The sequence below is a fragment of the Cercospora beticola genome, chromosome 2, assembly GCF_033473495.1.
Source record: "Cercospora beticola chromosome 2, complete sequence".
In the NCBI taxonomy this organism is placed as follows: Eukaryota; Fungi; Ascomycota; class Dothideomycetes; order Mycosphaerellales; family Mycosphaerellaceae; genus Cercospora; species Cercospora beticola.
Genome location: NC_088936.1, coordinates 5,123,555 through 5,149,071, shown reverse-complemented (window position 1 = coordinate 5,149,071; position 25,517 = coordinate 5,123,555). Strand labels below are relative to the sequence as shown.

Below are 25,517 nucleotides of genomic sequence, written 5' to 3'. Positions count from 1 at the left end.
GCTCGGCTCGAATGCTGCAGGCAGAGAAACAGGGCAGGACGACAGTACTTCCATGTCTCCAACGATGATCAATCACGACGCATATTCACACCTGGTAGCTTCGCTTCAATGCAATTACCAGAGGAACTCGGGCAGAATTCCATCACACCTAACATCTCCAACGAACCAAAAATGTCATTTCCTCTCTAATCTCTACCTCTACCACCCCACACCCCCTAAATTTCCCAGAGAAACCCACCAATTCCAACCCATCTACCTCTTCGCAAACATCTCATACCCCTGCAACATTTCCTCAGTGATCCCCCTCCTTACTTCCTCCCTCGCCGAATCAAAATCCCTCATGGTAATACACCTCATTTCCCCCTCCGCCACCTCACCACTCCTCACCCTCCCAATCGCCAAATCCTTCGCCTCCTCACAAATCTTCACAATTTCCGCCCCAGAATACCCCTCAGTTTTACCCGCCAGTAGGGCGAATTTGACCTCTTCTGCAAGACGCACGCCCGAGCACGCGATTCGGAAGATATCCTGTCTCGCCGCCAAATTCGGTGGACCGAGATACACATGTGAGTCGAATCGACCGGGTCGGATAAGAGCTGGATCCAGCGATTCGGGTTTATTCGTCGCCGCTAAAATGAGGACATCCTTCAGTTCATCAAACCCATCCATCTCATTTAAGAGTGTAGTGAGGACATTTAAGCCCTTACTTCCACTATCCAGATCACGTGAAGTGGCAATTGCGTCGATTTCGTCGAAAAATATGACACACGGAGCCGCGGCGCGCGCCTTTGCGAAGACTTCGCGGACCTTCTTTTCAGAGTCACCGACGTATTTGCTGATGAGTTCGGCTCCTTTGATGGCGATGAAGTTGAAGTTGTAGCTGTTTGCGACGGCTTGAGCGGTCATGGTTTTGGAACAGCCGGGAGGACCGTACAGGAGGACACCTTTTTCGGGCTTTCGCTGGAATTCTTCGAGGAGGGCTCGGTCGTTTTGTCGAAGGCCGAGAATTTTATCGAAAGACTCGCGGACCTTGTCCGAGCCACCGATGTTACTCCATTGTACCTTTGGCTTCTCTGTAAAGATCTCCCGCAGTGCTGTCGGGACGACATTGGGCAGGGCTTTTTCATAATCTTCGAGTTGAGCGTCCAGTGGTTCAGCATGATGGTCAATGTTACGGCGGGAGCTCTCTCCGGCTGAGGAGTGGTGATAGAAAGAATTTGCCTCATCGTAAGTAGGAAGACTGGGTGATCTCAATCGGGATACAGCTTCTCTTTCCTCCTTGTCTTCTGCTTCGTCCAACGCCTTGCTGTGGAGAAGCCGTAAATCTGCACCAGTGTATCCGTGAGTGCGTGCTGCTATTGCTGCAGAGACGTCATCCTTCGCGAAAGGCGACTTTTGTCGTGCAACGTTCAAGATTTGTTGACGAGCAGTGGCATCTGGAATGGGTATCTCAACGTGCCTCCAGAATCCATCTGGGCCAATGATGGAAGCACTAAGATCGGAGATTGACCGGGCTGCAGCGACGATCATGACACGGCAGTCTTTTATCCGTTCCAGTTCGTCAATAAATGTGTCCGAGAACTTGTCTTCTTCGTTTGGCGTCAGCGTCTCGAGTTTGTCTATCAGTATAAGTGAAGGCTGGTTGGCACGCTCGGCAGCTTGCTGAAAGGTCTCTCGGATCTGAGTTCGTCCTTTGCTCAGAGTCCCACTGAGTATGCTGTCAGGCTCAATGCGATACACTTTTCGGAAACCACTATCTGCTAGTGCTTTCATGACAGTCGTTTTTCCGCATCCTTGGTAGCCATGAAGCAAGACGGCGCGAGCACGAGAGTGACCATTGGCGATTCGAGCGCCCTCCACTAGTTTGCCCATGGCGGCGTTCAGTTTCCGAATCTGCTCGACCAAACCCCCGAGGCGATGCGGATCCAGCTCCAGGGTCGTGTCTCCATTCATCTGACCTCGGAAGCCATTGGTGTGGAGCGAGAGATTGCCGTTGCCGTTGCCATTCACAGGGGAAGTAAGTCTGGATATGGTGCCATTCGGAAGCTCAATCGATGTGCCTCGTCGGATACGATACAAACAATTTCCGTCTGGTGCTCCAGCAGATTCGATATGTTCGATGTGAAAGCGTCGTCGATATTTCTTGGCACCCGTGACTTCGAAAGAGACGCCAGCAGCAAGAGCGTCGGAGTCCTCTGGCAAAAAGTTAGTGTCTCTGCTTACAATTTGGAAGCAAAACTATCGGAGCTGGACCTCTGAGGGCATGCAGCTTAGGTTAAGACAAAGTCAGCGATTTTGACCTACCAAATAATTTGCCAATGCTCCACTCCCAATTCGTCTCGTCAACAACATCGGGCTTGTTATGCCCTTCAGGCGTGACGTCGTAGAGCACAATGCGGTCGGCGGGATACAATTTCGTGTCGGCGCGGGAAATCTTGACCTTGGAGCCGTCCTTGAAGTCGTACAAGTCGCGAAACGTTTCAGTCATCTTGGCCGGGCGAGTCTTGGGTCTACTGCCCATCTTGTCTTCTGCTCTCCAGGCGATACCATAGCCGGTGGTCAGGCCATCTTCGCTGGTGATCTGGCAGATATCATTGAGCTTGAGGCCAGCGTCGGTGAGGGATTCGGGCAGGACGTGCACCCGAAAGGCATCCTGCAGACCCTTGGACTGTTGCAGTCGCACGACGACATGCGAAGCGTCCATTTTGGCGGGGGCGGGCTTGTTGGTGTCAGCAGAAGGAGGTGGAGGTGGTGTCGACATGTTTGCGCTGGCGGGCAGTCGTCGCTTTTCAGCGAATCGAGGCCGCGGCGGCGCGTCTTAGTGCAGGGGTGCGAGTTGACTGACTTGTGCTGGCTTCGACGTTGAAGTGCAAATAGAAACTTTGGCGGCTGCAGGAGCGCGCGTGGCCGACGCGCTAGAAGCACGATGGATGCAGGGATTGCTGAGAAACTCGCCCAATACCAGCACGCATAGCACATGCTGCTCCACGACTCGCCCGCCATTAGTCTTGCACGTCTGACAATTCTCCCTTTCCAGCATCGCCGACACTTGGTGGAGTCCCACTTGTCATCCTATGCCCAGGCCGCGCGCCGGTCCAAGCTTCTCACACTTCTGACCGCACGCTTTCTTGCACCTCCGATCTACCGAATAACCTTCGTCTTCGTCACCCTCATCAATGCCACCCATTGATGCTCCGCGCGCGCAAACTTCCTCTGCGCATCGCGTCTCGGCCATGGACCGCTGAAGTCGTCTCATACAGCCGGTCCTTCGCCAGTCGCGGCGAGCAGCCGCCATCCCAGCCCAATGGCAACAATGCCAATCGAGATGGCAAGCAGGAAGACTCGAAGCCTACGCCCGGCTCAGCGCCCTCAGCCAATGGCCAACAGACAGCCTCACCGAAGCCCTCACTGATCGAGCAGCTCTTCCCCGAAGAGACGAAACGCTATGAGAAGCAGCAGGAAGCAGCAGCGCGCGAGGTGCCAAAGCTGCCATTGGATGCCCTCCCGCCCATACCTACTCCGCGACGGCCGAGAAAGAGCAGAGAAGAGGATAGGCATGAACACGAGTCGTCGGTCGCTAGACGGCTCAGGTCCGCCATGGAACATGCCCCACCCGGCACAGCTGTCCTCGTGCTGCGAAATGCCAGCAAGAACCTGACAACGGAGGACTTCAGACGCTTGATACCGCAGGGCAAACACATCGAAGGGTGGACACTGGAAGAGAGCGATATCTTGCAGGTCATTCCTGAGCGAGATCTGAGCACTTTGGAGCAGCAAAATCTCTACTACATCATATTCACTTCTCAGATCGGTGCATACACATATCAACAGCATGTCACACGTATACACAAATTGGCCTCTATACACACGCCAACCTCCAACACGTCGCCGATCCCTCCTCCACCAGGCTACATGATCGAAGGTCTTGACGCTCATGCTGCCATCGAGGCATATGCTCTGAAGCCGCCGAGTCAGAAGCTGGAGTTGCATCAGCTCAAACGACCATTCACACCTTTGGTAGAATCGATTGTGAAATTTGGGGGATACAAGGGCATTGTACAGCGGGTAGGAAAGATGCCTGTCGAGGTCCGCTTGACGATGGACGGACCGCAGTTGCACGCCAGCCGCTTAAAGCACATCTTTCTTGAGACTGGGAAACGCCGCAACCTCAGCTGGTCAGGAGGAGACAACTACGAACTAGACATCACGAAATGGGAAGCGCGAGTGTCTCCGTCGTCTGCGGATGTCAGCGAATTCGCGCAGAAGAACGCGGCTGGAATACGTGAAGGAAGAGAAAGCGATGAGTCTGGCAAACAAATCAAAAAGACAAAAAGCAACGAACCTGAGATACAGCCAATGCGTACTCCACCGCATGTCTTCATCGTTGGCTTTCACACGGAGGATGCTGCTCAGAGCTTCATCGCTTACTGGCATAAGCGAAAGCTGGAACTGCCCAACGCGAAAGCGCCCGATTTCGAGGACGATTCGCCGCCTGTCGCGCATGTAGAATTGCTCTGGTAGAAACTTCATCTCGCAAACGGGCCACCGCCTTTCACTGGTCGAAGTTGCCATCTCTTGTCTCACCTGCGAAGTGCACCAGATTACCAAACTGTACATCTTACTCACGCAAGACCTCATTACGTCGCGACCGCTCTGTTTCTGTTGAAGCATGAAAGAAATCGCAATCGACACAGCATTCCTCGGCCGTGCAGCAGGATTCGTAACAGTTCTCTTCAAGCTGGTTGCAACGTGTATTGTTGAACTTGCATGACAAAGTGGATGCACCTGGTCTCGTACCGCGACAAGGGTCATTTCCTCGGACCTGAGTGCGACTTGCACATCTACAGTAGAGACTGATTGCCATGCAAAGACTTCGGATGAGCAACTGCGTTCTTTTGAAGTGGAAGGACCCTGCTCCTTGATCGAATTGCTCTGGTAAAGACTTTTCAAGATGCTTAACTGCCTAGATTACTCCGCCCCGCGCAATTCCCCAAACTTCTCCTTTAGTCTGAACCTCATCACGTTCTCAGTGGACACACAGTGTCGCTCGGACCGCGGCCACGAGAAGTTGCGCTGGTGCCCGCTGTCTCTATGGCTCTGGGAGACGCCGCAGGGTGTGGAATAAAGCTGTTGACTTTTGCTGGTTGTGGAGCAGGCAGCCACGTCTGTGAGATCATGATGCTCCCCCGCCGAACTTCATGGGTGCGGGACGACTTCCAGATATGCTACTGGACATTGCTTCTGAGAGAATTGGTCTCCCGACTGGACGAGACTCGGTGACTACTTGCAAGGTCTCGTCATGATCTATCACATTAAGATACCTATAAAGCGGACGGAGTGCATATTTTTCTCTAAAGCGCTTTTGTACCACATGCTCTGGCTCGGCTCATAATGCTTCATTCCAAGCAAAGAACGGTATGCAAGAGAAGTTCGTAAAGAACACAGCATTCCTGGGCCTGGTAGTGGGCCTGGTAGCGATTCTCTCGAAGCCAGCTGAGACACGCGAGCTTTTGTCCGTGTAGGATGTCCCTTGCTGTTGTGCTCCTGGCGCTATCAGCTCTTCAATGGTCAGCGCGACATGCACATCTGCCGTGAAAGTTGATCGCCTTGCGAAGAATTCCGGTGAGCAGCTACAGGGACCTCCTCTACTGCATCCGCGCCGCGACCCTGTGATATCTCCATATTCTTCTGTCAACACGCCTTGACCGATAATACTGTAGTGCGCATCTTTTGTCTCCGATTCTCGCACGATCAATAGTACACCTTCAAGGCCTCTGACCGCGATCAAGATGTCGTCAGGCCGAGCATCTGGACACACGAGCGCAACCATGCGCCCATCCTCGTTAATAATGGGTTTCGCCATCTGATACGAAGAGTCACCTTTCGCCCGAAGAGCCGGAATATGAAAGGTCAGAGAGAGTGCGGGGCTCCCGTGTCCGATATCAGCATAGAGACTAACTGAAGCGGTGGCTCGCAGTCTAAAACAGTTGCTTCTTCTGAATTTTCGGCCGGCAAACGTCGGCGAGCTCCAGTCGGCGTCCAGCTCATTGCGGAGCTCAGGGCGGAGCCTCATCGCGTGCAGCCTGGCACAAAATCGTTGCTCCCGCTGGAGGCCAGCGACTTCTTCATTTTCAGGGGCGATCTCGAGAGCACGAATCAGGAATCGCAGATATACAGGATCCAATGTCGGCCCGACTTCAAGTGCCAAATCCCAAGCGGACTTGGTGTAGTCCGGAATAATGCGGGGGCAGCCACTTTCCTCCCAGTCTGTGATCCCTATGAGAGCGAATAGTCGATCACGCGGGTCGGAACAGTGAAATTCACCAAATTTGTCGAGATTCATGTACAACGGTCGACGAGCAACGAAGGGGTACCCCACGATCGCAAGGATCCTGTTGGCGTCTCCCTGATATCGCTCGGTGTCAAATACCTCCCAGTACCGATACCATCGGGCTCTATCATTCAACGATCCCATCGCGATCGCGCTGACTCGGTGTGGCCCGCTAAGCAATTCGACGTTGCTACGAGCTGCAGCAACTTCCTGCACGACCCATATTCTTTTCCAATAGGGGTGCTTATCGAGGGCAAGTATTGCTGCAAGCAGTCTCAGGCCGAGAGGCTCCTCATGCTCTGGAAAGAATGCTTCGGTGAGTGCTGCCTGCAAATTGGGTGCCCAACGCGCTCGCCCGAGAAGTGGCTCCAAGCAACGTACTACCGTGAACAGCCATTCGGCATCCTTGAACTGAACTCCCAGACATGCCGCGACATGGGCTGCCTGTTCATAAATCTGAAACATTATCGCCACTTGAGCACTCTTCTCGGCATCATTGTTCTGGTTGATACAGATGGAATCGATCCAAATATGGATCTGTCGATGGTGCAATTGGACTTGCCGCAAAGCGTAATACGCATTGTATCGGATTTGTACTGGTTCTCCATCAATGACGGCCGTTCGTGTGTTGTGGTTGCCCCATGTGTAAGAGATCGCAACATATGGCGGTGCATCGTGCAGGCTGCATACTGAAGTACGGAGTGCAAGTGGCGAATGTCCAACATCGGAGACGAATCTGAGCAGGCGGATCTCGTTTCTGGGATCTTCAACAAGAGGCACAAGAGAGTAGACTCTAACCGGCTCCGGGTCGACCGGCTTCGGGTCGCCGCTGTTCGCTTCCGAGGAGTTCTTCTGGGGCTCGAGAGAGGACGTCGATGCTGGCTTTCGGTGGGTCGGGATATGCTTCGGAAGGGAGTTCTTGAGCTGTCGCCATCGTGGGCGCCGATGAATTCTCGCCATTGAAGTCACGGCAGCAGACTGAGGAGATGAAGGTCGTTTGCAGTCTTTGAAGAAGCAGCTGAGGTCGCAAGGCTGCGCTGCGCCACCACCGCCAAGAGTTGTTCAGCATGTTGCACGAACCGCGCCACTTTTCACTGCTGGCGGCTACGGCCTCCTGACCCAACATTCGCGCATCTAAGCGATCTTAGAGATCGCGCCGTATACTCAGGCGCCGCTTTCGCGTCTCGACACTGGGAAATGCAAGCGATCACAATCTTCAGATGTGGCACATGCTGTATCGTGAATAGAGCTTCAGACCTGCAGTAGCGCGGCTTCAGTTGAAGATGGAGGACATTGCTGTTTGCTTTCGAGCTTTTTCGAAATTGCAGACTTTGAACTCGACACCGACATCAACATCAACTCGACCACTCGCCCATCGCCATGTCCGACACAAGCGACTTAGGGACCTTCGTCACCATCGAACCCGACGGAGACATCGTTCTGGTCGTTGGCGAACACAATGAGCAGTTTCAAGTCTCCTCCCGGGTTCTGTCGAAAGCTTCGCCTGTCTTCAAGGCAATGCTCGGCCCCAATTTCCGCGAGGGTCAGCAGAAACGCAGCAGCTCACAGCCGGCGACAGTGGAGCTTCCAGAAGACGACTCGGATGGAATGCGTTTGATTCTTCAGTTCATCCATCTCGGCGGAATCGATCTTGGTACGAGTGGAATAAGCCGAATCATCGTCATTCGGCACGCTGCAGTCGCCCTCCAGAAGTATCAAATGCTTGAGGTCTTGCGCTGGCCGATGCAAGGTCTTCTTACCAACTGGCTCTGGGAACACAAGAAGCAAAAAAGCATCGCCTTTGTGCTCGAAGCTGTGGCCGCCGCCTATCTACTAGGCTCTGACGACGCCTTCCAAGGAGCCACGGCCCACCTCATCACCAACTGCGTCTCGAGCGTGGCACAAACTCCGGATGACCAGACTCTTGACCTGATTCCCGCGCGAGTGCTGCGTACGTATTGGCGTCGATGTCCTGTGAGAATGCCTGTGCTGACGTGAAGATAAAGTGATCCTGGAAGCGAGACGCCTGAGAGCTCGAGACAAGCACAGCGCAGTCTCAAAGGATGACGGACTGTGCTTATCCTGCACTCGAGCCGGCCAACAAGCCCTGTACGCGACCTGTTCGCGAGGGTGTTAGCTCGTTCTGGAGTTATCGCCATCCTGTGCTTGTTCTAGCGGCCATAGAGGAAGTGACTCGACATCTCGTGGCTTTCTGTGCCTGCGGGGTTTCCGGAGCACATTCGCGGAGGCATTTGCTACACAGGTAGCGCCGGGTACATGGTACATGCAGATATGGGATGCAAGAGATTGTGAAAGCGGCGGGGAGCGAAGCAAAAAATCCACGAACGACTCACATGGTTCATGCCGTAGCCTAACGAGCCCCATCCGTGCTTTAGGTCATCGAAGAGGAAGTAGACTGTCATTCTCCTCTTCTGGCACTTTCGCAGCTACAATTTCAAGGTGGCAATGGTGCGATATTGATACAAACTTAGCTCTTGGCCTATAAGCTCTTCACAACTTGAGGAGTCTCACCGAGCTCACGATCGGTGTCAAATAATCAAGACGCTGTGGTGATGGCGGCCGTCCCGGCAGACGATGGCGCACTCGCAAAGTTGACCCAGGTTCTCCCCTCGTTGCAGTCGTCATTTGTCGCTCGTTCCGTGGTCTCTAGCCTTCCTGTGGACGTGCAAAGTGAAGTCGACGGACGCGTGTGGGTAGTCGCGCTAGCGCCGTTTGTCATGCGCCTGCTCAACCTTTTCCGCTCATCCATCCTCGCTCTGTATTGCTCCTTCTCATAACCACCGCACATCGCCATCGACATAGGTTTCCAGCCTGACGAGCCTTCCACACGGAACACACGGTCATCATGTCAGACGCAGCCGACATCGAAGTCGTCGCGCCCGACGGGGATCTTCTCCTGATCGTCGGCGACGAGAAGAAGATGCAGAAGAAGCTTCGAGTCTCCTCGCACACGCTCTCTAGCACGTCGCCTGTCTTCAAAGCGATGTTTGGCCCGCACTTCCAGGAAGGACAGCAGCTGCGCGGTCCAAGCAACAGAGACCCGGTGGAGATTCCACTGCCAGATGACGACCCTCGCGCCATGGTCCTGGTATGCCATCTACTACATGGTCGTCAGTCGCCCACTGAAGACGAGAAGCTGGTGTATCAAATGGACATTTTCGAGGTGGCTCTCATCATCGACAAGTATAGGGTAGTCGACGTGCTCCACTGGCAAATACGCGGAGTATTCTCACATTGGCTGTTCGACCTCGATGAGGACGGCTATACGGCGTTCTCATTCGTGTCGACTGTTGCCGCAGCCTACCTGCTCAATTGCGACGACGCCTACAACAGAGCTACCGCGTGCTTCATCAACCACTGTGAAGATGAGATTACGGAGCTGGTAGATTTACCAGACATGATCAACACCATGCCCGCCCAGGTCCTTCGTGAGTTCTATCACCGGATGGTACAGCGTCCTTAGGCTAATTCAGCGTGGCAGTGATTCTGGAAGAGAGACGAGTGGAAATGCACGCTAAACTGGGTCAACCGGATGCTTCCCAAGAAGTCGCCAATGATGCAGGATTGTGCTTGCGGTGTTCGAAGGAGGGCATACAAGATCGATACCAAAAGTGCGTGGGTACCCACAAAGCCTCGTGACTATAGCGGATGTCATTACCAATGATGATCAAGCTAGCTGGAGCGGCTTGCGATCGTCGGGAGAAGATACGTGCCTCCGGCGACTCTACGACAGCTCAGGCAACAATGGGTTCAGGTACTGCAGGAGTGAAGTGAACGAGCGCACGTGAAAGCCGTGCTTGTGGCGTTTGCGGCGCGCCAGCGCAACTTCAATCAACCATCTGCCTTCCACTTCACTTTCATCTTTCTCGTTCTCATTCTTTGACAAACCCTGCACACGATTCTCGCCTTGAACACACAACTCGGACAAGCTCTACACTCGACACCAGTTCAAAAGCACAAGCCCGCCATGTCCAACATCGCCGCCGCAAGCGATTTGAACGAGGTCAAAGTCATCGACGGCGACGGTGATGTCCTACTGGTCATTGGCGCAACTAAGCAGTCTCTTCGAGTCTCTTCTCGCGCTCTCTCGGTGTCGCCTGTGTTCAAATCGATGTTGGGGCCACATTTCCGCGAGGGACAACAGCCGCGTAGCACCGCAGGGCCTGTGCCTATCTTGCTACCAGAAGACAACTACGATGGCACAAGGGTGATGTGCCAGATGCTCCACCTTCTCAAGGTTGAGTCTGATGAGGAACATGGCTCGAACTGCATCTACGACTATCGTGCCGCTGCTGTCACAATGAAGAAGTACCAGGTTTTGGACATTTTCCACTACCATCTAGTCGGAGTCCTTTACGAATGGCTTTACGACTACCCGGAAGAAGATGCGATCGATGTCGTGATCGAGGCTGTTGTCCTGGCCTACTTACTCGACTGCAACGAAGCCTTCGAGAAAGCTACCGCGCAGCTTATCAAGAATTGCTATGATGGAACGATGACACTATTGGGTACTTCGGTCATAGATCTGCTTCCTGCTTCGAGTCTCCGTACGTACCACTGATCGATGATATACTTGGCGCGAGCTAACACGAAAGCACAGTGATCCTCGAAGAGCGACGCGCTGCGGCACAAAACAAGCGGTTACGGCCAGGTACTGAAGCGTTGTGCTTGCAGTGCACGAAGCAAGGCACGCAGGATCGATACGAGACCTGCACGATCGATCATTAGTACTTCTGCGGCGCGCCATCGCCATCAAACGAGCAGCAAACGGAAGCGTGATGAAACGTCTGGTGTACTGCCTCGTGACTTTACGTTGGACCAGTTCGAATAATGCATGGATTGGCCTAGAAAATTGAGCCGGGCATGCGATTATCAGCAAATGGCGCATGCCTTCAGCGACTTTGTGCTTGAGCAGCAATCGAGTGATTCAAGGACTACGACGGTGAAGTGAAGTGAATGGACGCGCAGGGAAAAGCCACGCTAGTGGCAGTTTGCCGTCGCGCCACCGCGACTTCCATAAAACAATCACATACCTTCGCTTTCACTTCCCCACTCTAACAATCTCTGTAAATTTCCTGCAAGTCCAATCCGCAGTCACTCGACATCAACTACACCACACACCATTACCATGTCCGACGAGGTCGCTGCAAGCGGTGGAGACGACATCGAGCTCATTGCCGCCGACGGGGATGTCATTCTCGTCGCTAGCAAGAAGGACCACACCAAGAAACTTCGAGTCTCGTCGTCCATACTTTCCAACGCGTCACCGGTCTTCAAAGCTATGTTTGGACCACACTTCCGCGAGGGACACCAGCTGCGGAACAGTACAGAGCCTTTGGAGGTACCACTACCTGAGGACGACACGCGTGGTCTGCGCTTGATGTGTCAAATGCTCCACTCCTGGCAGCGAGGCTTCGACGTCCACGATTTCAATGCCATTATTAGTCTCCACAATACTGCTGTCCTACTCCAAAAGTACCAGTCTCTTGACCCTCTACGCTGGCAGATGAGTGGATTTCTGCACAACTGGCTCTATAAGTACCGGCATGTAGACTGTATCGACATGGTAATCGAAGCGGTAGCCGCAACCTACCTGATCGGCGATGAGAGCGGCTTCCAGAGAGCCACAGCCCATCTGATCAACAAATGCGAAGACGGAGTGACAGAACTGGTGAACGATCCGATTATTGAAACAATTCCGGTTCGAGTACTGCGTATGAACTCACAGGCAAATTTATCGGAGATTTTAGTGCTAATTGGGGCACAGTCATTCTTGAAGCCAGACGAGACTTGATACACAGTTTCGCCAAAGGAAAGGAGGACGAAGGGCTCTGTTTGAAATGTTGCAATAATGGCGAGCAAGCGATCGGCAAAACCTGTCAAGGCCACTACTAGCGGTTTCCGGACAGTCACAAGAAACAGCGTGGACTTCTCAACACATCGCGGCTCAGCTGTCCACTAGCACGATCAGGAAAGTCCTCAGCCAGCATGATCGCACCGGAAGTACAGCGGTGAAGCAATAATATACACGGAGTTGGCGAGAACAGCAGAACGCAGAGCACAAAACATTCCAGAGACGCACTGCAAGTGCGCTACAGGCACCAAGACGAGTCAGCCTTGGTGGCTCATTTGCACTGCAAGTACCACGTACTGCGCTACTATGCATGCAGTCCTCAAACAAAGTTCATTCCGCTTTTCATCCTCATACCATTCCATTCCCACTCAGCTCGAATCCATCCACTAAAAGCACATATTCTCCTCGCAAAGCTCGCTCAGCTCGTCCAGCCAGATTATACCCGCTGAACCCTACTAAGACCAAGACTGCCACTACTTCATCGCCAAACAACTCACCAAGCATGTCAGCGGTGACCGCACGATCCTTGCCTCGTTCAACTTCCGCATCGGCACGGGAAACCCCCCCCCCCCCCCCCCCCCCCCCCCCCCCCCCCCCCCCTCGATCCGTATGTTACAATTCGTTCCTCACCAAGCAGCCTCTTCATCCACCATCAACAACCCTGCTTCAGACTGGACTTCATCGCATTTCCGCATTGCTCCATATCTCAGATATGGATGAACACCCGCTCACAATTCCCCTCAAACGAATCCCACCCCTCAAAAGTTCATTTTCATGAATGTTCATTTCATATCCTGTCTGTCCGTCTATAATCAATACTAATCAATTCATAGCTTCATCTGGGAGCCTAATGCCAACATTCTCTATATTCATACCCAGTCCAATCGCGCCCGCTTGAACGCAGCAGTCCAGAAACGAGCGCCAAAAAGCTTTCTCATCTTCTAAGAATCTCATCTCCCACAAGACTATTCTCATGCACCCTAACCCCTCCTCACCACCCTCGTAGCAAAAGGCGTCCTCTCATCCAAACTCGAATACCCCGAATCATCTCCCTCCTGCACCCGAATCCTCACAATCGAAGGCCTCGACTCCCGATGTCGCGGATGTTCAGGCAAGAAAGGCACAACGGCTTCGACGTGATGATTCTCGCCGCTCTTCTTCCTGTTAATGAAGAAAGCTTGAACAGTGCCGATCAGAGCAACAAGTGCAGAAGCCCACCATGCGATCGCCGTACAATCCATTTTCATGCCGAGACTGTACAGGTATCCGGCGACAGGGGAAGCCATGCATCTGGCACCTGCGCCGACGGAAGCAGCCAAGCCGTTGATTTTGCCGAAGCAGCGAGGGCTGGGGGAAGCTTCTTTGATGAGGATGAGGAGGACGGGGTATGCGATGATGGAGAAGAAGTTTCGTACGGAGAGGGTGGCGTAAATTCCGGGGTAGAGCCATTTCTCCGGGAGCAGGGCCAAGTATGGGACGATGAAGTATGCAAGAGGATGTCCGATCGCAGTCATCATGAAAGTTTTCCAAGAGCCTAGCCAGGTGACAACGAGAGGGAAGATCAGTGCTTGCACAACGAGTGCGATGATGCCGTTGAAGCTGAGAATGACACCTGTGTCTCGCACGCTGAGGCCGAGACCACCGGCAAGTGAGCCATATGGTGAGGAGGGAGCCTCGAGCATTGCTCTCATGATTCGGCCTCCAGCTGGGACGCGTTCGTCTTGGAAGAAGATTGGCGTCAAGTGATCGTAGGTCATAGAGTGGTAGGTGAAGATGCCGAGCGCCATTGTAAGCATGATGACTCGTCTCGTGAAGACCTTTCTCTCATCGGTACGGCTGTTCTGGCTCGGTGTACGGCTCGTGCCATCAGCCTTGATATCCCATTCCTCCTCGACCACTTCCTCATCCACTGCATTGAAAGTGCCGTAGCTCTCGTGCGACAAGTTGGCTCCGGAAGTGGTCAGGCCCGCTTGAGCTGGAAGCATTGGTGTCTCGGCATCGGTCTCGTCCAGGTCTTGCGGTGTGCTCCATGGCTGCATGTCGGGATGGGTTTCCATCAACAAGCAGTAGCCGGCAATGACAGAGATCAGCATGAGACCGGAACAGATCAAGTTCGGCAGCAGGTATGGGAACTTGTCGAAAAGACCACCTTTGTGAAAGTAGTTCGGAAAGTTGTCGACAGGCTCCGCGAAAAGACCACCAATCGAAGGACCCAGAATCGTGCCGACGCTCCAGACGAATGGCATGACAGCATAAGCTTTGGCTGTTCTCTCATCAGTCATCTCATCGCCAGGCGAGTTCGTACCACTTACGTTCATGCTTGGGATTGACAACAATCTCGCCAACCATAGTCTGGATGACACCTACATTGCCATTGAGCGCGCCTGCAAGGCAACGACCAAGCAAAGCAATCCAAAAGTTGGGTGCAAAGCCTACCACGAGGAGAGAAGCAATGGTGCCGATGCATCCAATGAGGACGACGGGACGCCGGCCATACTTGTCACTCATTCCACCCCAGAAGCTGTCCATTTAGCTCGGATGTGTACATTGGAGTAGGGGTGAAGATGACTTACTAGCAGAAGAGAGTCTCAGTAAGAGACATGGCGGAGATGAGGATGCCAGCGTAGAAGGAGGCATTGCTCTTGTCGCCGACATTGAAGTGGAGAACGAGCTTCCAGGCCCACGGGAAGATGGATGTGATTGCAATAGGCTCTGACAACCGCACGAGTGCTATGCGATGTTAGTATACTGTGTGCATCGATGCAGGTGAGATGAAGAGCATACCAAGCAGAAAGAGCTGAGTGGTGGGAAACTTGTTGGGATCTCGAGGAGAGGCGGTTCTTGTGTGTGTTAATACCATACTGTAATGACCCGGCTCCAATCTTACGTCGGCCCTCACACACCCAAGACCCGAAGCAGGCGGAAAAGATTTGGGGTGTTTGGCAGAGTGGTCGTCGTTGCGGGAGTGGCGGTCACGAAACTTCTTCCGGTGTGTTGTTCGCCGCTGCCTGTTGATGATGAAAAGGAAAACGTGGTCGCCGCAGACGTAATGGAAGTCGCGAGTCGAAAGTCAATGCGTCGCAAAGGTTATCGCGCCGATCGTGCAATTCAGCGGGAGGAGTGAGGAAGGCGTTGGAGTCAGTTGGGATGGAAGTTGTGTCGAGGAAAGTGGCGGGCAGCGAAAAGATAATAACCGGAATGGCGCTCTGCTTTCGCTTCTAGTTAGCGTATGTGGGGGAAAAGGTCGCAGTACGACGGACGGGGAAGATCACACGACTGCGAAATGGAGAAGCTTCGTGAAGATGGACAGCATTGCTGCCACCGCCTTTTCACTGCACTGCATCTCTGACTTGCTGCTGTGAATCACGGCGCATGTTTGCGACACTTTCCCACCAACTTTGCATTTCTCGCCAATCTGTCACTCTACGCAAACGGAGGCAGGTCCAGTCGGCGATCGGCGCCAAGCCTGCAGCCAGTGACGCTAGTGCCGCGTCACATGAATCCTACCCGCGGCACTCATCTCGATTTCTCTCAGGCACGCGACACAACTCACACCATTTGCTCGCTCGACTCGTGTAACTTTGTCACTCACGGCTTTTTTGCATGCCCATTGACGCAGGAACAGTGAAAAGCAAAGCGAAGAAATTCCATTTTGCGGTGGAGAGATAAGGACGAGAGCTGTGGAGGGGAGGCGCTGCTGACAGCTGTCGAATGGCTCGCCACTCTTGTCACGAGGTTTGGGCTATGTGGAGAGAAGCAGATCTCTGTGCGCTGTACAAATGCGCAACGGAGCACAGATAGCGGAGAAGAGCGCCAGTCTCGAATTGGCACGTTGCACCACATGATGACTTGCAGCATTTCTGCAGCCCAGGCACAGGCACGAGTTCGAGACTCGGTGAGATGCATCCGCTCGCCTTGCACAGATAGCAATCTGGAGATGGATTGCGTACAGCAGAGCATCAAGGATTAATACTCGCAATCGTAATGACAAAGTCCTGCCGCAACCACATGTTGATCCCAGGAATGACCGGCCTAGACACTCGGCGCTCCTCGGTAAAAGTACTCTTGACATCCAACTTGACTCCATTCTTCGCCGCGACATCATCCACCAGCTTGCGAAACGAAGCTTCGTCATGTCTGTAAGTCTTCACTAGCTCAGTCTGCGCATGCTCGACTTCACCCGCCGCCGTCGTCCCAACCTGCCGCCCAAAGATCAACGAGCCCGGCTTGCGCTTCAGCAAGCGCACGCATCTAGACATGGCTTCGAATTGCCTCTCCAAGTCGAATAAATGGAAGAAAGAGCTGGCATGGATATAATTGAATGACTGTTCGGCCAGGCCCGCCATTTCCGGCGCGAAGAAGTCGCCAGTTGTGAAGGTCGCCTGCAATCGGTCTCGGTCGCGAAAAAGATCGTAGCCAACATCGATGAAGTCCGAAGAGAGCTCACTGCCTGTCAAGTTATTCGCTGGTGCCCCATCAAACACCAGCTTGCGAATATCTTGCCCCACGCAGCAGCCCAAATCCAACAGTGCCGCGCCTTTCTTGACATTTTCCAGCAATTCCTCGTAGCAAGCATGATTCCCAATGCTGAAGTCCAGGAACGCATACCATCCTATACAAGGATACCGATAAATCTTCCACAGTCGCTCGCGCTGAAGGACGTTAGTAATCGCAAAGATAGCCAAGTATTGGCAATGCTGACAATCTGCCGAACATGTGGTACAAGCTCGTTTTCAGGTACACCACTGTATCGAGTCAAAATGGCTTTGCATTGGTCCGAAAGATCCGGGTCGCCTTCGAGGTAGAATTTTGCGATATTCTCGTTGTTGACGGGGACTTTCGAATCGTCTATAGCGAGCGACATGATGGAAAGCTGAGCGCGTGAGAACTGAGACCTACGAGTGTGGCCATGGCAGGCGAAGCGTTCTGCACTTATACTTCAGAATATGTGTCGATACCCTGTTAAAGTTTCTACATTTGACCAGCATTTGGGGTCGTCAGCATTTCCTTAAGTTGGGCCGTGGTGCGAAGTCCACATGGTCGGCGTTTCGATGATACCGTGTCGCATTGGGAAAGGAATGCGGAGGATTTATTTCGCGGGGTGGAATGTGAAATGGCATCGTTCCGGCGACGTCAGGAGAGATATCTTCCACGCTTGCATATGACAAGAGCTGATGATAGCTAGGACTGATTCTCTGCTGCTGTTGTGATGCGGATGTTTGGTCCAACGAAACCACGCGATGATGATTAATCTGTGGACCGACTCCTCCTACGTCACTGCTCGGTCGCTTCGTCGGCCAGACCTGCACAACGTCTCTGTTGCCCACTTCACCACTTCACCACCACCACTCGCGCCCACCGGATCGAAAGGTGCAGAAACAATCAGTCTGACATCTCTCCTTCAGACGGCGCTTCTCGGAACAACTCCGACGAATCCGAGCATCCGAACTCCTGAAGACGTGTCAGCACGCTACTTTGGCACGCAACCAGGTACCCTGCACTCCATGGGCCACGCGTGGCCATAATACTGCTTCGCGCCTGCGCCCGAAACGCTCAACATGAGTTCGTCCCAAGCACCGCCCTCCTCGCCTCCTGCTGCCAATGTCGACGCCATGAATGGACCGATCCATAGCCCCGGTGCTACCCGCGAAGAACGACGACGCTCATTCCTCCCAAACTTGCTTCCGCACAATTACAAAGACGAGCGAGACCGGCGGCGATACGTGGCTGTGAATAATCGACCACGATGGGTGTTGCACTTGCAGGCCACATTCTGGCGGGTGCTCATGCAGCTTGGCATGTTTTTCCATCGCTTTGCGCCTCCAAGACCGCCGAAGCCGTCGTTTTGGTATATGATTGATAGCACGGTGTCGGGCATGCCGGGGCAGATATGTCTCTACTTTTACACACCGCCGGACTATGATACGCAGCAACGGCTATGGACTGGTTGGCCGGATACTGAAGAGAGCGACGAGGAAGAGCTGAGATCACCGCGAGAGCGCCAGAGGGCTCGAATGAGCGTTGGCTCGATAGGTGATGGGCTGCGCAGAAGGAGTCGCAGCTTTCGCAGATGGGGGAGTTATCCTGTGATTATCAATTTCCATGGCGGAGGCTTCACATTGGGCTCACCGCACGATGATGCGAGGTGGTGCGGCACGGTAGTCCAAGAGCTGGACGCTGTTGTGGTTTCGGTGGATTATCGGCGAGCTCCGGAAAATCCATTCCCTACAGCCGTGGAAGATGGCGTGGATGCAGTTCTGTTCGTGCATCAGCACGCAGAAGATCTTGGTCTAGATCGCGAGAAGATCATGCTCTCCGGTTTCTCATCTGGAGGCAATATGGCGTTTACAGTACCATTACGGCTGTACGACCATTTGACTGGATTCCATCGGGAGACGTTGGAGGACTCCGACGATACTCTACCTAGAGAAGGGAGTGAAGAAGGAGAGCGATATCCATTGCGACAATGGAACGCAGACGATTCGGCATCGAGTTGCTCGACGAAAGCGCCGACCGATCCAAACAACCTTATCCTGGATCCGAACAAGCCTCCTCCGCCTGTTCCTGGCCGGCCAACAAAGAATAACACCACAGTTGGCGAACGAGCTCTGAATGTGCCTTCAGTAAAGATTAGAGGCATTATACCATGGTATCCTTCATTGGACTACACCAGGACCCGAGAAGAACGCCGAGCGACTGGGCTGCGGGCAGACCAAGAGCTCCCTGCTTTCTTCACGAATCTCTTCGACGACTCCTACCTGCATCCTCCAAAGGATGTCACACTAGACTCGCCCTACCTATCACCGGCCGTGGCACCCACCGATCTTCTTCGAAACGCATTACCGGATGAGATCATCATGCACACGTGCGAGTACGACATGTTGCTGGACGAGGGAAAGATTTTCTACGATCGTCTCACATCAGATGAGATCGGGAAGAACGTCACATACACCATGGTGCCTGGTGTACCGCACGGCTGGGACAAGGCGCCGAACCCGTGGCGACCTACGCCAGGTGTGCGAGAGTACTACCTCAAGGCTTGCAAAGAGATGCGACGCATTCTTGGCGAACCGTACCGTGGGGATGGGATGAATAATGCGAGACAGAGTGTGGTCAATTGAGACTTTCCAGCTGGTGTTCACCACGGTGTGAGAATCCGTGCAGCTGAGACTGTGGCTGCCCTTCTCCGGTAGAAGAGTCTTTCAGCCATGATGTCTTGACTGGAATCGTGTGCTTCACCTGTAAGCGCGAACCGAGCGGAGTTTTCGGTTCTCTGCAGGCTTGCTTGATCGTTCTGGATTGAGCGTTGTTGCATGCATTTCAGCGGCTAAGCGTGTACAGGTCCCGTAGCGACATAGATGATGAGCTTTTGAGCAACATTACGACATTATTGACATGAATGCAAGAACTGATTTACTGATTCACTTTTTCGACCGACGCTCGCCACGCTTTTCATTACGCTGTGGACAGCCGCACACCTGAGAGATCATTCGAAAGATGATTTCTTGTCTGAGTAGCAGGAATTGGCAGTTCAAGTGCCCAAGACTGTCCGGCTTTCGTTCTACACAATGTCTCATCGATGGTGCTGAGACAATGCAAGTCTCCTGCGTTCAATGCATGTCCCAAGTCTTGTATTCTTGCTGGTAAGTTGCGAGTATATGAGGCGCACCGAGCCCTTTGTCTCTTTCGGTCAGATCATACAGCAACAATCATGGGCATCGTGGCATCAATGATGATGACACGCAATCAAAAACGCAAACAGCAAACAGAATCATTCAACAACGCGCATCAAGAGGCGACAAACACGAGGGGTGACATTCTCCTCCAGGAGCTTCGATGGCTGCTCCACGATGGCCATGCCGATTTCACTGCGTTCCTCCCTTCAACACCCACACATCAAGATGAACCAATGGGCAGATATGCTGGCCTTTTCCTCGCTAAATTACACCATTCTGCTGACAACTACGATCCTGCTCCCGACAGCACTCTCTACTTGAGATATCCTTCCTCCGGTGCGATCGAACGCTTCACGTTAAGCAAAAGAAGTCACAAACACACGCACTGCTACGCACGTCCTCTGGATCCTATCGACGATATCGTTCGCACAATTCAAGTCTTCCACATCCAAGCCGGAAACCTCACCTCCCTTGAAATCGAGATCATGGGCCGAATGATCGAGAGAACATTCGAACACTTCGCCAACACCAACAACTTCCACCCTCTCCAACGTCTCATCGGCAACCTCACTCACCCTGCTTTCTTTCCTCCAACTCCTCACCTCACCCTACCCTATCCATTCGACCTAACAACCCACTTTCTCGCTCAACTCCACGACCGTATCATCGCCGACGCTGCTCACAACCTCTCTCGGCCAAGTACTTCGAACACTGAATCGACCTATGGAGAACTTTTACCACCTTTTCTCCAAACGCTGTTCCTCCAAACAAACCTCAACGAAAACTCAACGTATTTGGATCTTGGATCTGGAGTAGGTCAAACTTGTCTCCAAGCATCCCTCACCACAGGTTGTCTCTCCTACGGCATCGAGCGGGAAAGCAGAAGCGCGGGTCTAGCAGCTTTGCATCTGGGACAATTTCACGAGCGCGCTAAGCTATGGGGTTTGGCAACTGAGCAGGAGAATTTCAAGGAAAGGATCGTGTTGAAGGTAGGTGATTTTTTGAAATTGGAGTGTGTGAAGGATTGGTTGGGAGAGGCAGATGTGGTGCTGGTTAATAATTTGAAACTGGAGCCCGAGACAGATTTGGCTTTGGTGAAAATGCTGGGTGGGAAGGAGGGGGTAAGGAGGGGAACGAGGGTTATTAGTACGAGGCCTTTGGTTCCGATGGGGAGGACGAGGAGTGGGAGTAGGGTGGGTGGGAAGAGGAAGAGGGGTGGGGAGGATGATTGTGAGGTGGTGGAGGGGAAGAGGAGGAAGATTGAGAAGGGGAAGATGAATGGGAGAAGGGAGAACGAAGGAGAGACCATGTTTCCGGCGGTACGGTGTGGAGAAGATGAGAAGTGGACGTGGAAGGAGTATGTGTACGAGGCTGGGAGTGTCAGTTGGAGTAACGAGCCAAAGCCGTACTACATCTCAGTGAGGAAATGATGAAGTGCAGTATCGTAAATTCTGCGATGATGTACGTATCTATGAAGGGATGAAGACCCCAGTCATGTACATCGCATGCAATGCATTTGTCGTAAGTAATGACATTCCTCGTACGGTCTTCTAGGCCCAGGCGTCTCTTTCACCGTTCCTCAGAATCTTTTCGTGTCGTAAGTCGTTCCTCGTACGGCCGCCTTTCCTCAAAGTCTTCTCATGTCGATGTTCGCAGCTTCACTCATCCTTGATGACATACTCGATGGCAGCGCCTGGCTTCTGATCGATCGCTGGAGCACGTACTACGAGAAGCTGCGATGCATTAGCAAACTTGATCTTTCTTTGGAGGCGATATTGTCAACTGACCCCAGGGCTGTCCTCCCGGCCTTGCTGCGACGATGTACCCTTGGAGCGCATCTCCTCCAAGCCTTCGCCAAGAAGTTGAAGTAAGCAACCGAATAATCCGCCGATGGTGCTGCCAGTGACGAGAAGGTAAGGAAGCGGCAGGAGTGATCCCCACATCAGCATGATATCTGGTCTAGGATCTTGGAAATCGAACATCATCGACATGTCTGGCTGCTCGGCCGTGAGGATGCCGAAGCCGATGAGAGTGGCGTCGATGAGCGCGGTAACCATGAAATGGGGTACCATGCCAAGGAGCGAGACACCGAAGAGAGCGTGAGCGAAGATGGTCGAACAGAGAGAGTGCGTGATGACGAGTTCTCTCCAGGTCGAGAGGTGCTCTACAGGCGCAACTTGCATCGCCTGGTAGAGCGCTCGACGCTCGCTCATCACGGCGAAGAAGATGACGATGAGGATGAACTCGATGAAGGTGCGATACAGGCAATGACCGCAAACGCCGGTGAAGTGTAGGATAGGATCCTTGTTGCGAAGGTCTGAGGCCTGGGGTGTTTGTTCTGCGTTCGGCATGTTGACGCTGTTGGCGGTGGTCAGCAACAAGTAGTCAAAGCGACCGCGACCTTTGACCTACCTTGTGATCGTGGTGTATGGAATGCGTTGTGTGTGAGAGAAGCCCAGCACGGAGTTGAAAAGTGTGCGAGTGATGTTGATTGTTGACGAAAGTTGAAAGAGTCGAGGCAAGGAATTTATGTCGAAGGTGGGTGTTGTCGGAAGAACAAGCCAGAGCCAAGTGCCATCGAGCTATTGTTACCATTGATCGGCACATCCAAGTAAAACTGAACTACAGGCAACAATGGTCTCCACAAACGGCAGCTCCAGGACCCGCATGACTGTTAAAGCTACGAGCCAACGAAATGCAGCAAAATGGCTGCTCGAGACCCACTTATTCTTCTTGATGGGGTCACCGAAGGCTCCAGATGTGAAGTGAATGTCTTGTGAAATGCGGTTGTGGCGTTCCAATGTCCAAAAATGCACCGATGAAGTCATGAACTGGTAAGCCATGCAAATGTCTGGCGTCTGCCTGCGTAGCTGTCATATGCATTGTCAGCACGTGAGTTGGGAAGCGAAGCTGCGTGAGCAACAAGTCAAGTGAGCTGGAGAAAACGCCAAGGGATTTCGATGGACCTCCATCGATGTCGAAAGCTTGATATCGGCCACACCCACAGCAGCCGCATATCTTAAGATATTTTCAAAAGATCAGCGTCAAGGTTGGGCACAGCCAGTGTGATACCAATGTTCCCGCGGCGGAGCATGACAATGCTTAGGGCCGCATGGGCAACTCTGAGAGCCACTTAGCTGGCAAGGCTGTGGAGATAGTCACAGTGATGCCTGAGACCTACGGCGGGTGCAAATATTCGTAGCGTTGACATCCAATGCCAACGCTCAAGGTCTTGTTAGATAGTGCTTCTTCTCTTGTCAACCCTACATCCAGGCTGAGGAGGAGGCACACAGATACCACCGAGGAGCAGCATACTGCGATCGAGAGCTTCGAAACAGATCTAACATAATCGAAAGATTTCAACTGGCGTGTTCATAGTTGAGATTTTGATGAGCACGCCAATGGAACATGTTTGCACGTCAAATAGCTGCAGCTTGAGTCCTTAAGTTCTCTGCAGCATCGCGGACATCCTGTCGCTACCTCATGGCTCTCGATCCAGAGGACCAGAGAGAGCGAATCTAGGTGTACTACTCATGAAGTGCTGCAGATCTTCCACTGCGCGTCTCTGGAACAAGAGTTCGAATCGCGCTGGCGGCAAGGCGAATGCATGGAGAAGAGTCTTCGGGGGCACACTCTACATGCGACCCCTGCGGAGCTAAGCGTGGATGCAGTCTTCGAAACGTTTGCGTAGCGTAGGAAATGGTGTTGTGCTGAGAGAGACGACGTGAAGTGAAGTGCAGACCGGGAGCCTCGGATGCACGGATCCTCAGGCACCGAAGTTTCCCACTGCCGCATTTGCATCTCCTCTATCGTCACAACCTTTCCAGTACGGTACATGTACTCTGACATTCATCACACTGAGGCTAGGATCTCAGCATCCACTGAGGCATTCTCATCGTACGAACAGGGATCGGACGCGTTGCCGCTCTCACATCCCGACAATGTGCACAAGTGGCTCAGGCCATCCAATAATCAAGCCATGCTGTGACCGCAAGGCTGAACGGCCAAGGCCAGGCTGAGGAGTGGAACCAATGAATGGAAGAAGATGCCTCAGCTCATGGTCTAGAGCATAGCCACGGAGTGCATCGAGGAGTGGCTGCATAACACTCCTCAGTAGGATCGATGTCCCCGTGCGCAGCGTTACAACCTTGTCGCGTTTTGTTCCTCGACTTCAGCTTGCTATTCTGTTTCTGTGTTGACCTCTTGATGCGCGAAGCCACCGCTCAAAGCAATGCTGCCATCAAACGAACGCATCAAAACCGAGCTACCAGCGCCGTTTCACTGAATGACTGGCAGGCATGCGGCTTCTCAGAGCAGACTGTGAGGAGCTGAAGCTCGAAACCTTCAACGATGAACGAAAGCTTCCGAAATATGCCATACTGTCGCACGTATGGCTGCCGGCAGACGAAGAAATCACATTCCAATATGTGACTGCAGACATTGAAGGACTTCGAGCGAGGGCTGGCTGGGAAAAGCTGAACTACACACGGAAGCAAGCTTCTCAAGACGGATACAAATATTGCTGGATCGATACGTGCTGCATCGACAAGAGCTCGAGTGCGGAGCTAGCAGAGGCCATAAACTCGATGTATCGCTGGTACAACTTGGCAGAGGTCTGCTACGTTTCGCCAGGCTTCAGATGGAGTTACTTCGAACACATTCTGATCATAGTATCTTTTCCTGGCTCGCATACGTCCCTCAGATGGGAGGGAACGTGTGCTATGATGTCGAAACCTCGACGCCGCTCGATACGCTGGCAAAATCACCTCTTGCCTTTCGAGAATGTGGCCGGTTTGTCCCCACCGACAAACATGGCCTGCATCTTGATCACAGCTTCGAGTTGGTGGACAAAGGCGTGCGATTTGACCTTCCTACCCGCTGGGTCAACCGTCGTCCCCGTATCCGTGATCCTCGCCACTGGCTTCAACAGCCTTTGTTCACTAGCCGCCGACTTGGCAGTCATATATATGGTCTTGCTGAGCGCCAATGGGCTCGACCCGATTTCTACCCGGAAGAGATGCTGGTCGCTTTGAATTGCTGTTTCGAGGAGAACCCTACGCACACTCTCACACTTCTTGTTCGAAAAGTTTCCGACACGCGTGACACCTACTTCGCTACTCGGTGCAGCGTTGTAAGTACAAAGCGATCGACGTGGCGCAACACCGAGGCATGTCCGAACGTGACGAGGCGCTTCACGGTACTGCATAGAGCTACTCAAGCGAGACGCCGACCACTACTCCAGCTCAATGAGGAAGTGATCTCGTGCTGCCTCTCCCATCGAAGTGACCCTGGCTTTGAGATCGCCAGTGCTGAGCCTGCTGAAAATTGGCACAGGGATTCATCCAGCTTCTTCTTACGCCAGGCCGAGAACGGTGGATTTCCTGAAAAGCCTTTCCATGGAAGTGTTGTTTTACGAAAATCTTTAGCTGGAGGAGCCACGATTGCCTTTGTATTGCACATGTCGATCTCGAAAGATGATAAGGGCTGGTGGCATACTCTTCTGGTTGATGGACACGACGGCGCAAGGGTATTTAAGCTCCCACTAACGCCATTCTCGAACATTATCATAACCAGGACACCCGAAACATGGGATTACTCGTTGGTCATAGGCTCAGAATTCGAAGTCAAGTCCCTC

General features: G+C 53.0%; 12 protein-coding genes across 12 annotated transcripts; 7 read left to right on the top strand and 5 right to left on the bottom strand.

Annotated features, from left to right (window-relative positions):
• Positions 1-252: 252 nt before the first annotated feature.
• Positions 253-2,704, bottom strand: RHO25_003967 (uncharacterized protein; the record flags this gene model as incomplete). The annotated part of the gene is made up of 2 exons (XM_023599420.2): positions 253-2,195; positions 2,305-2,704. The coding sequence occupies 2 exons, from the start codon at positions 2,702-2,704 to the stop codon at positions 253-255; spliced, it is 2,343 nt and encodes a 780-aa protein (XP_023455624.2).
• A 485-nt stretch (positions 2,705-3,189) lies between these two features.
• RHO25_003966 (uncharacterized protein) lies at positions 3,190-4,521 on the top strand (the record flags this gene model as incomplete). Its single annotated transcript, XM_023599419.2, has 1 exon — positions 3,190-4,521. The coding sequence occupies one exon, from the start codon at positions 3,190-3,192 to the stop codon at positions 4,519-4,521; it is 1,332 nt and encodes a 443-aa protein (XP_023455623.1).
• An 865-nt stretch (positions 4,522-5,386) lies between these two features.
• On the bottom strand, positions 5,387-7,291 carry RHO25_003965 (uncharacterized protein; the record flags this gene model as incomplete). Its single annotated transcript, XM_065602488.1, has 1 exon — positions 5,387-7,291. The coding sequence occupies one exon, from the start codon at positions 7,289-7,291 to the stop codon at positions 5,387-5,389; it is 1,905 nt and encodes a 634-aa protein (XP_065458560.1).
• Positions 7,292-7,711: 420 nt separating this feature from the next.
• Positions 7,712-8,468, top strand: RHO25_003964 (uncharacterized protein; the record flags this gene model as incomplete). Its single annotated transcript, XM_065602487.1, has 2 exons — positions 7,712-8,282; positions 8,338-8,468. 2 exons carry the CDS (start codon positions 7,712-7,714, stop codon positions 8,466-8,468), a joined length of 702 nt encoding a protein of 233 aa, XP_065458559.1.
• Positions 8,469-9,197: 729 nt separating this feature from the next.
• On the top strand, positions 9,198-9,815 carry RHO25_003963 (uncharacterized protein; the record flags this gene model as incomplete). The annotated part of the gene is made up of 1 exon (XM_023599418.1): positions 9,198-9,815. One exon carries the CDS (start codon positions 9,198-9,200, stop codon positions 9,813-9,815), a length of 618 nt encoding a protein of 205 aa, XP_023455628.1.
• Positions 9,816-10,319: 504 nt separating this feature from the next.
• Positions 10,320-11,080, top strand: RHO25_003962 (uncharacterized protein; the record flags this gene model as incomplete). The annotated part of the gene is made up of 2 exons (XM_023599417.1): positions 10,320-10,899; positions 10,953-11,080. The coding sequence occupies 2 exons, from the start codon at positions 10,320-10,322 to the stop codon at positions 11,078-11,080; spliced, it is 708 nt and encodes a 235-aa protein (XP_023455627.1).
• Positions 11,081-11,480: 400 nt separating this feature from the next.
• RHO25_003961 (uncharacterized protein) lies at positions 11,481-12,247 on the top strand (the record flags this gene model as incomplete). Its single annotated transcript, XM_065602486.1, has 2 exons — positions 11,481-12,066; positions 12,120-12,247. The coding sequence occupies 2 exons, from the start codon at positions 11,481-11,483 to the stop codon at positions 12,245-12,247; spliced, it is 714 nt and encodes a 237-aa protein (XP_065458558.1).
• A 939-nt stretch (positions 12,248-13,186) lies between these two features.
• On the bottom strand, positions 13,187-15,066 carry RHO25_003960 (uncharacterized protein; the record flags this gene model as incomplete). Its single annotated transcript, XM_023599415.2, has 4 exons — positions 13,187-14,469; positions 14,519-14,727; positions 14,780-14,936; positions 14,991-15,066. The coding sequence occupies 4 exons, from the start codon at positions 15,064-15,066 to the stop codon at positions 13,187-13,189; spliced, it is 1,725 nt and encodes a 574-aa protein (XP_023455651.1).
• Positions 15,067-16,165: 1,099 nt separating this feature from the next.
• On the bottom strand, positions 16,166-17,070 carry RHO25_003959 (uncharacterized protein; the record flags this gene model as incomplete). The annotated part of the gene is made up of 2 exons (XM_065602485.1): positions 16,166-16,858; positions 16,909-17,070. 2 exons carry the CDS (start codon positions 17,068-17,070, stop codon positions 16,166-16,168), a joined length of 855 nt encoding a protein of 284 aa, XP_065458557.1.
• A 694-nt stretch (positions 17,071-17,764) lies between these two features.
• Positions 17,765-19,327, top strand: RHO25_003958 (uncharacterized protein; the record flags this gene model as incomplete). Its single annotated transcript, XM_023599414.2, has 1 exon — positions 17,765-19,327. One exon carries the CDS (start codon positions 17,765-17,767, stop codon positions 19,325-19,327), a length of 1,563 nt encoding a protein of 520 aa, XP_023455625.1.
• A 590-nt stretch (positions 19,328-19,917) lies between these two features.
• On the top strand, positions 19,918-21,312 carry RHO25_003957 (uncharacterized protein; the record flags this gene model as incomplete). Its single annotated transcript, XM_065602484.1, has 1 exon — positions 19,918-21,312. One exon carries the CDS (start codon positions 19,918-19,920, stop codon positions 21,310-21,312), a length of 1,395 nt encoding a protein of 464 aa, XP_065458556.1.
• A 228-nt stretch (positions 21,313-21,540) lies between these two features.
• Positions 21,541-22,233, bottom strand: RHO25_003956 (uncharacterized protein; the record flags this gene model as incomplete). Its single annotated transcript, XM_023599413.1, has 2 exons — positions 21,541-21,615; positions 21,670-22,233. 2 exons carry the CDS (start codon positions 22,231-22,233, stop codon positions 21,541-21,543), a joined length of 639 nt encoding a protein of 212 aa, XP_023455670.1.
• Between the last annotated feature and the right edge of the window lie 3,284 nt (positions 22,234-25,517).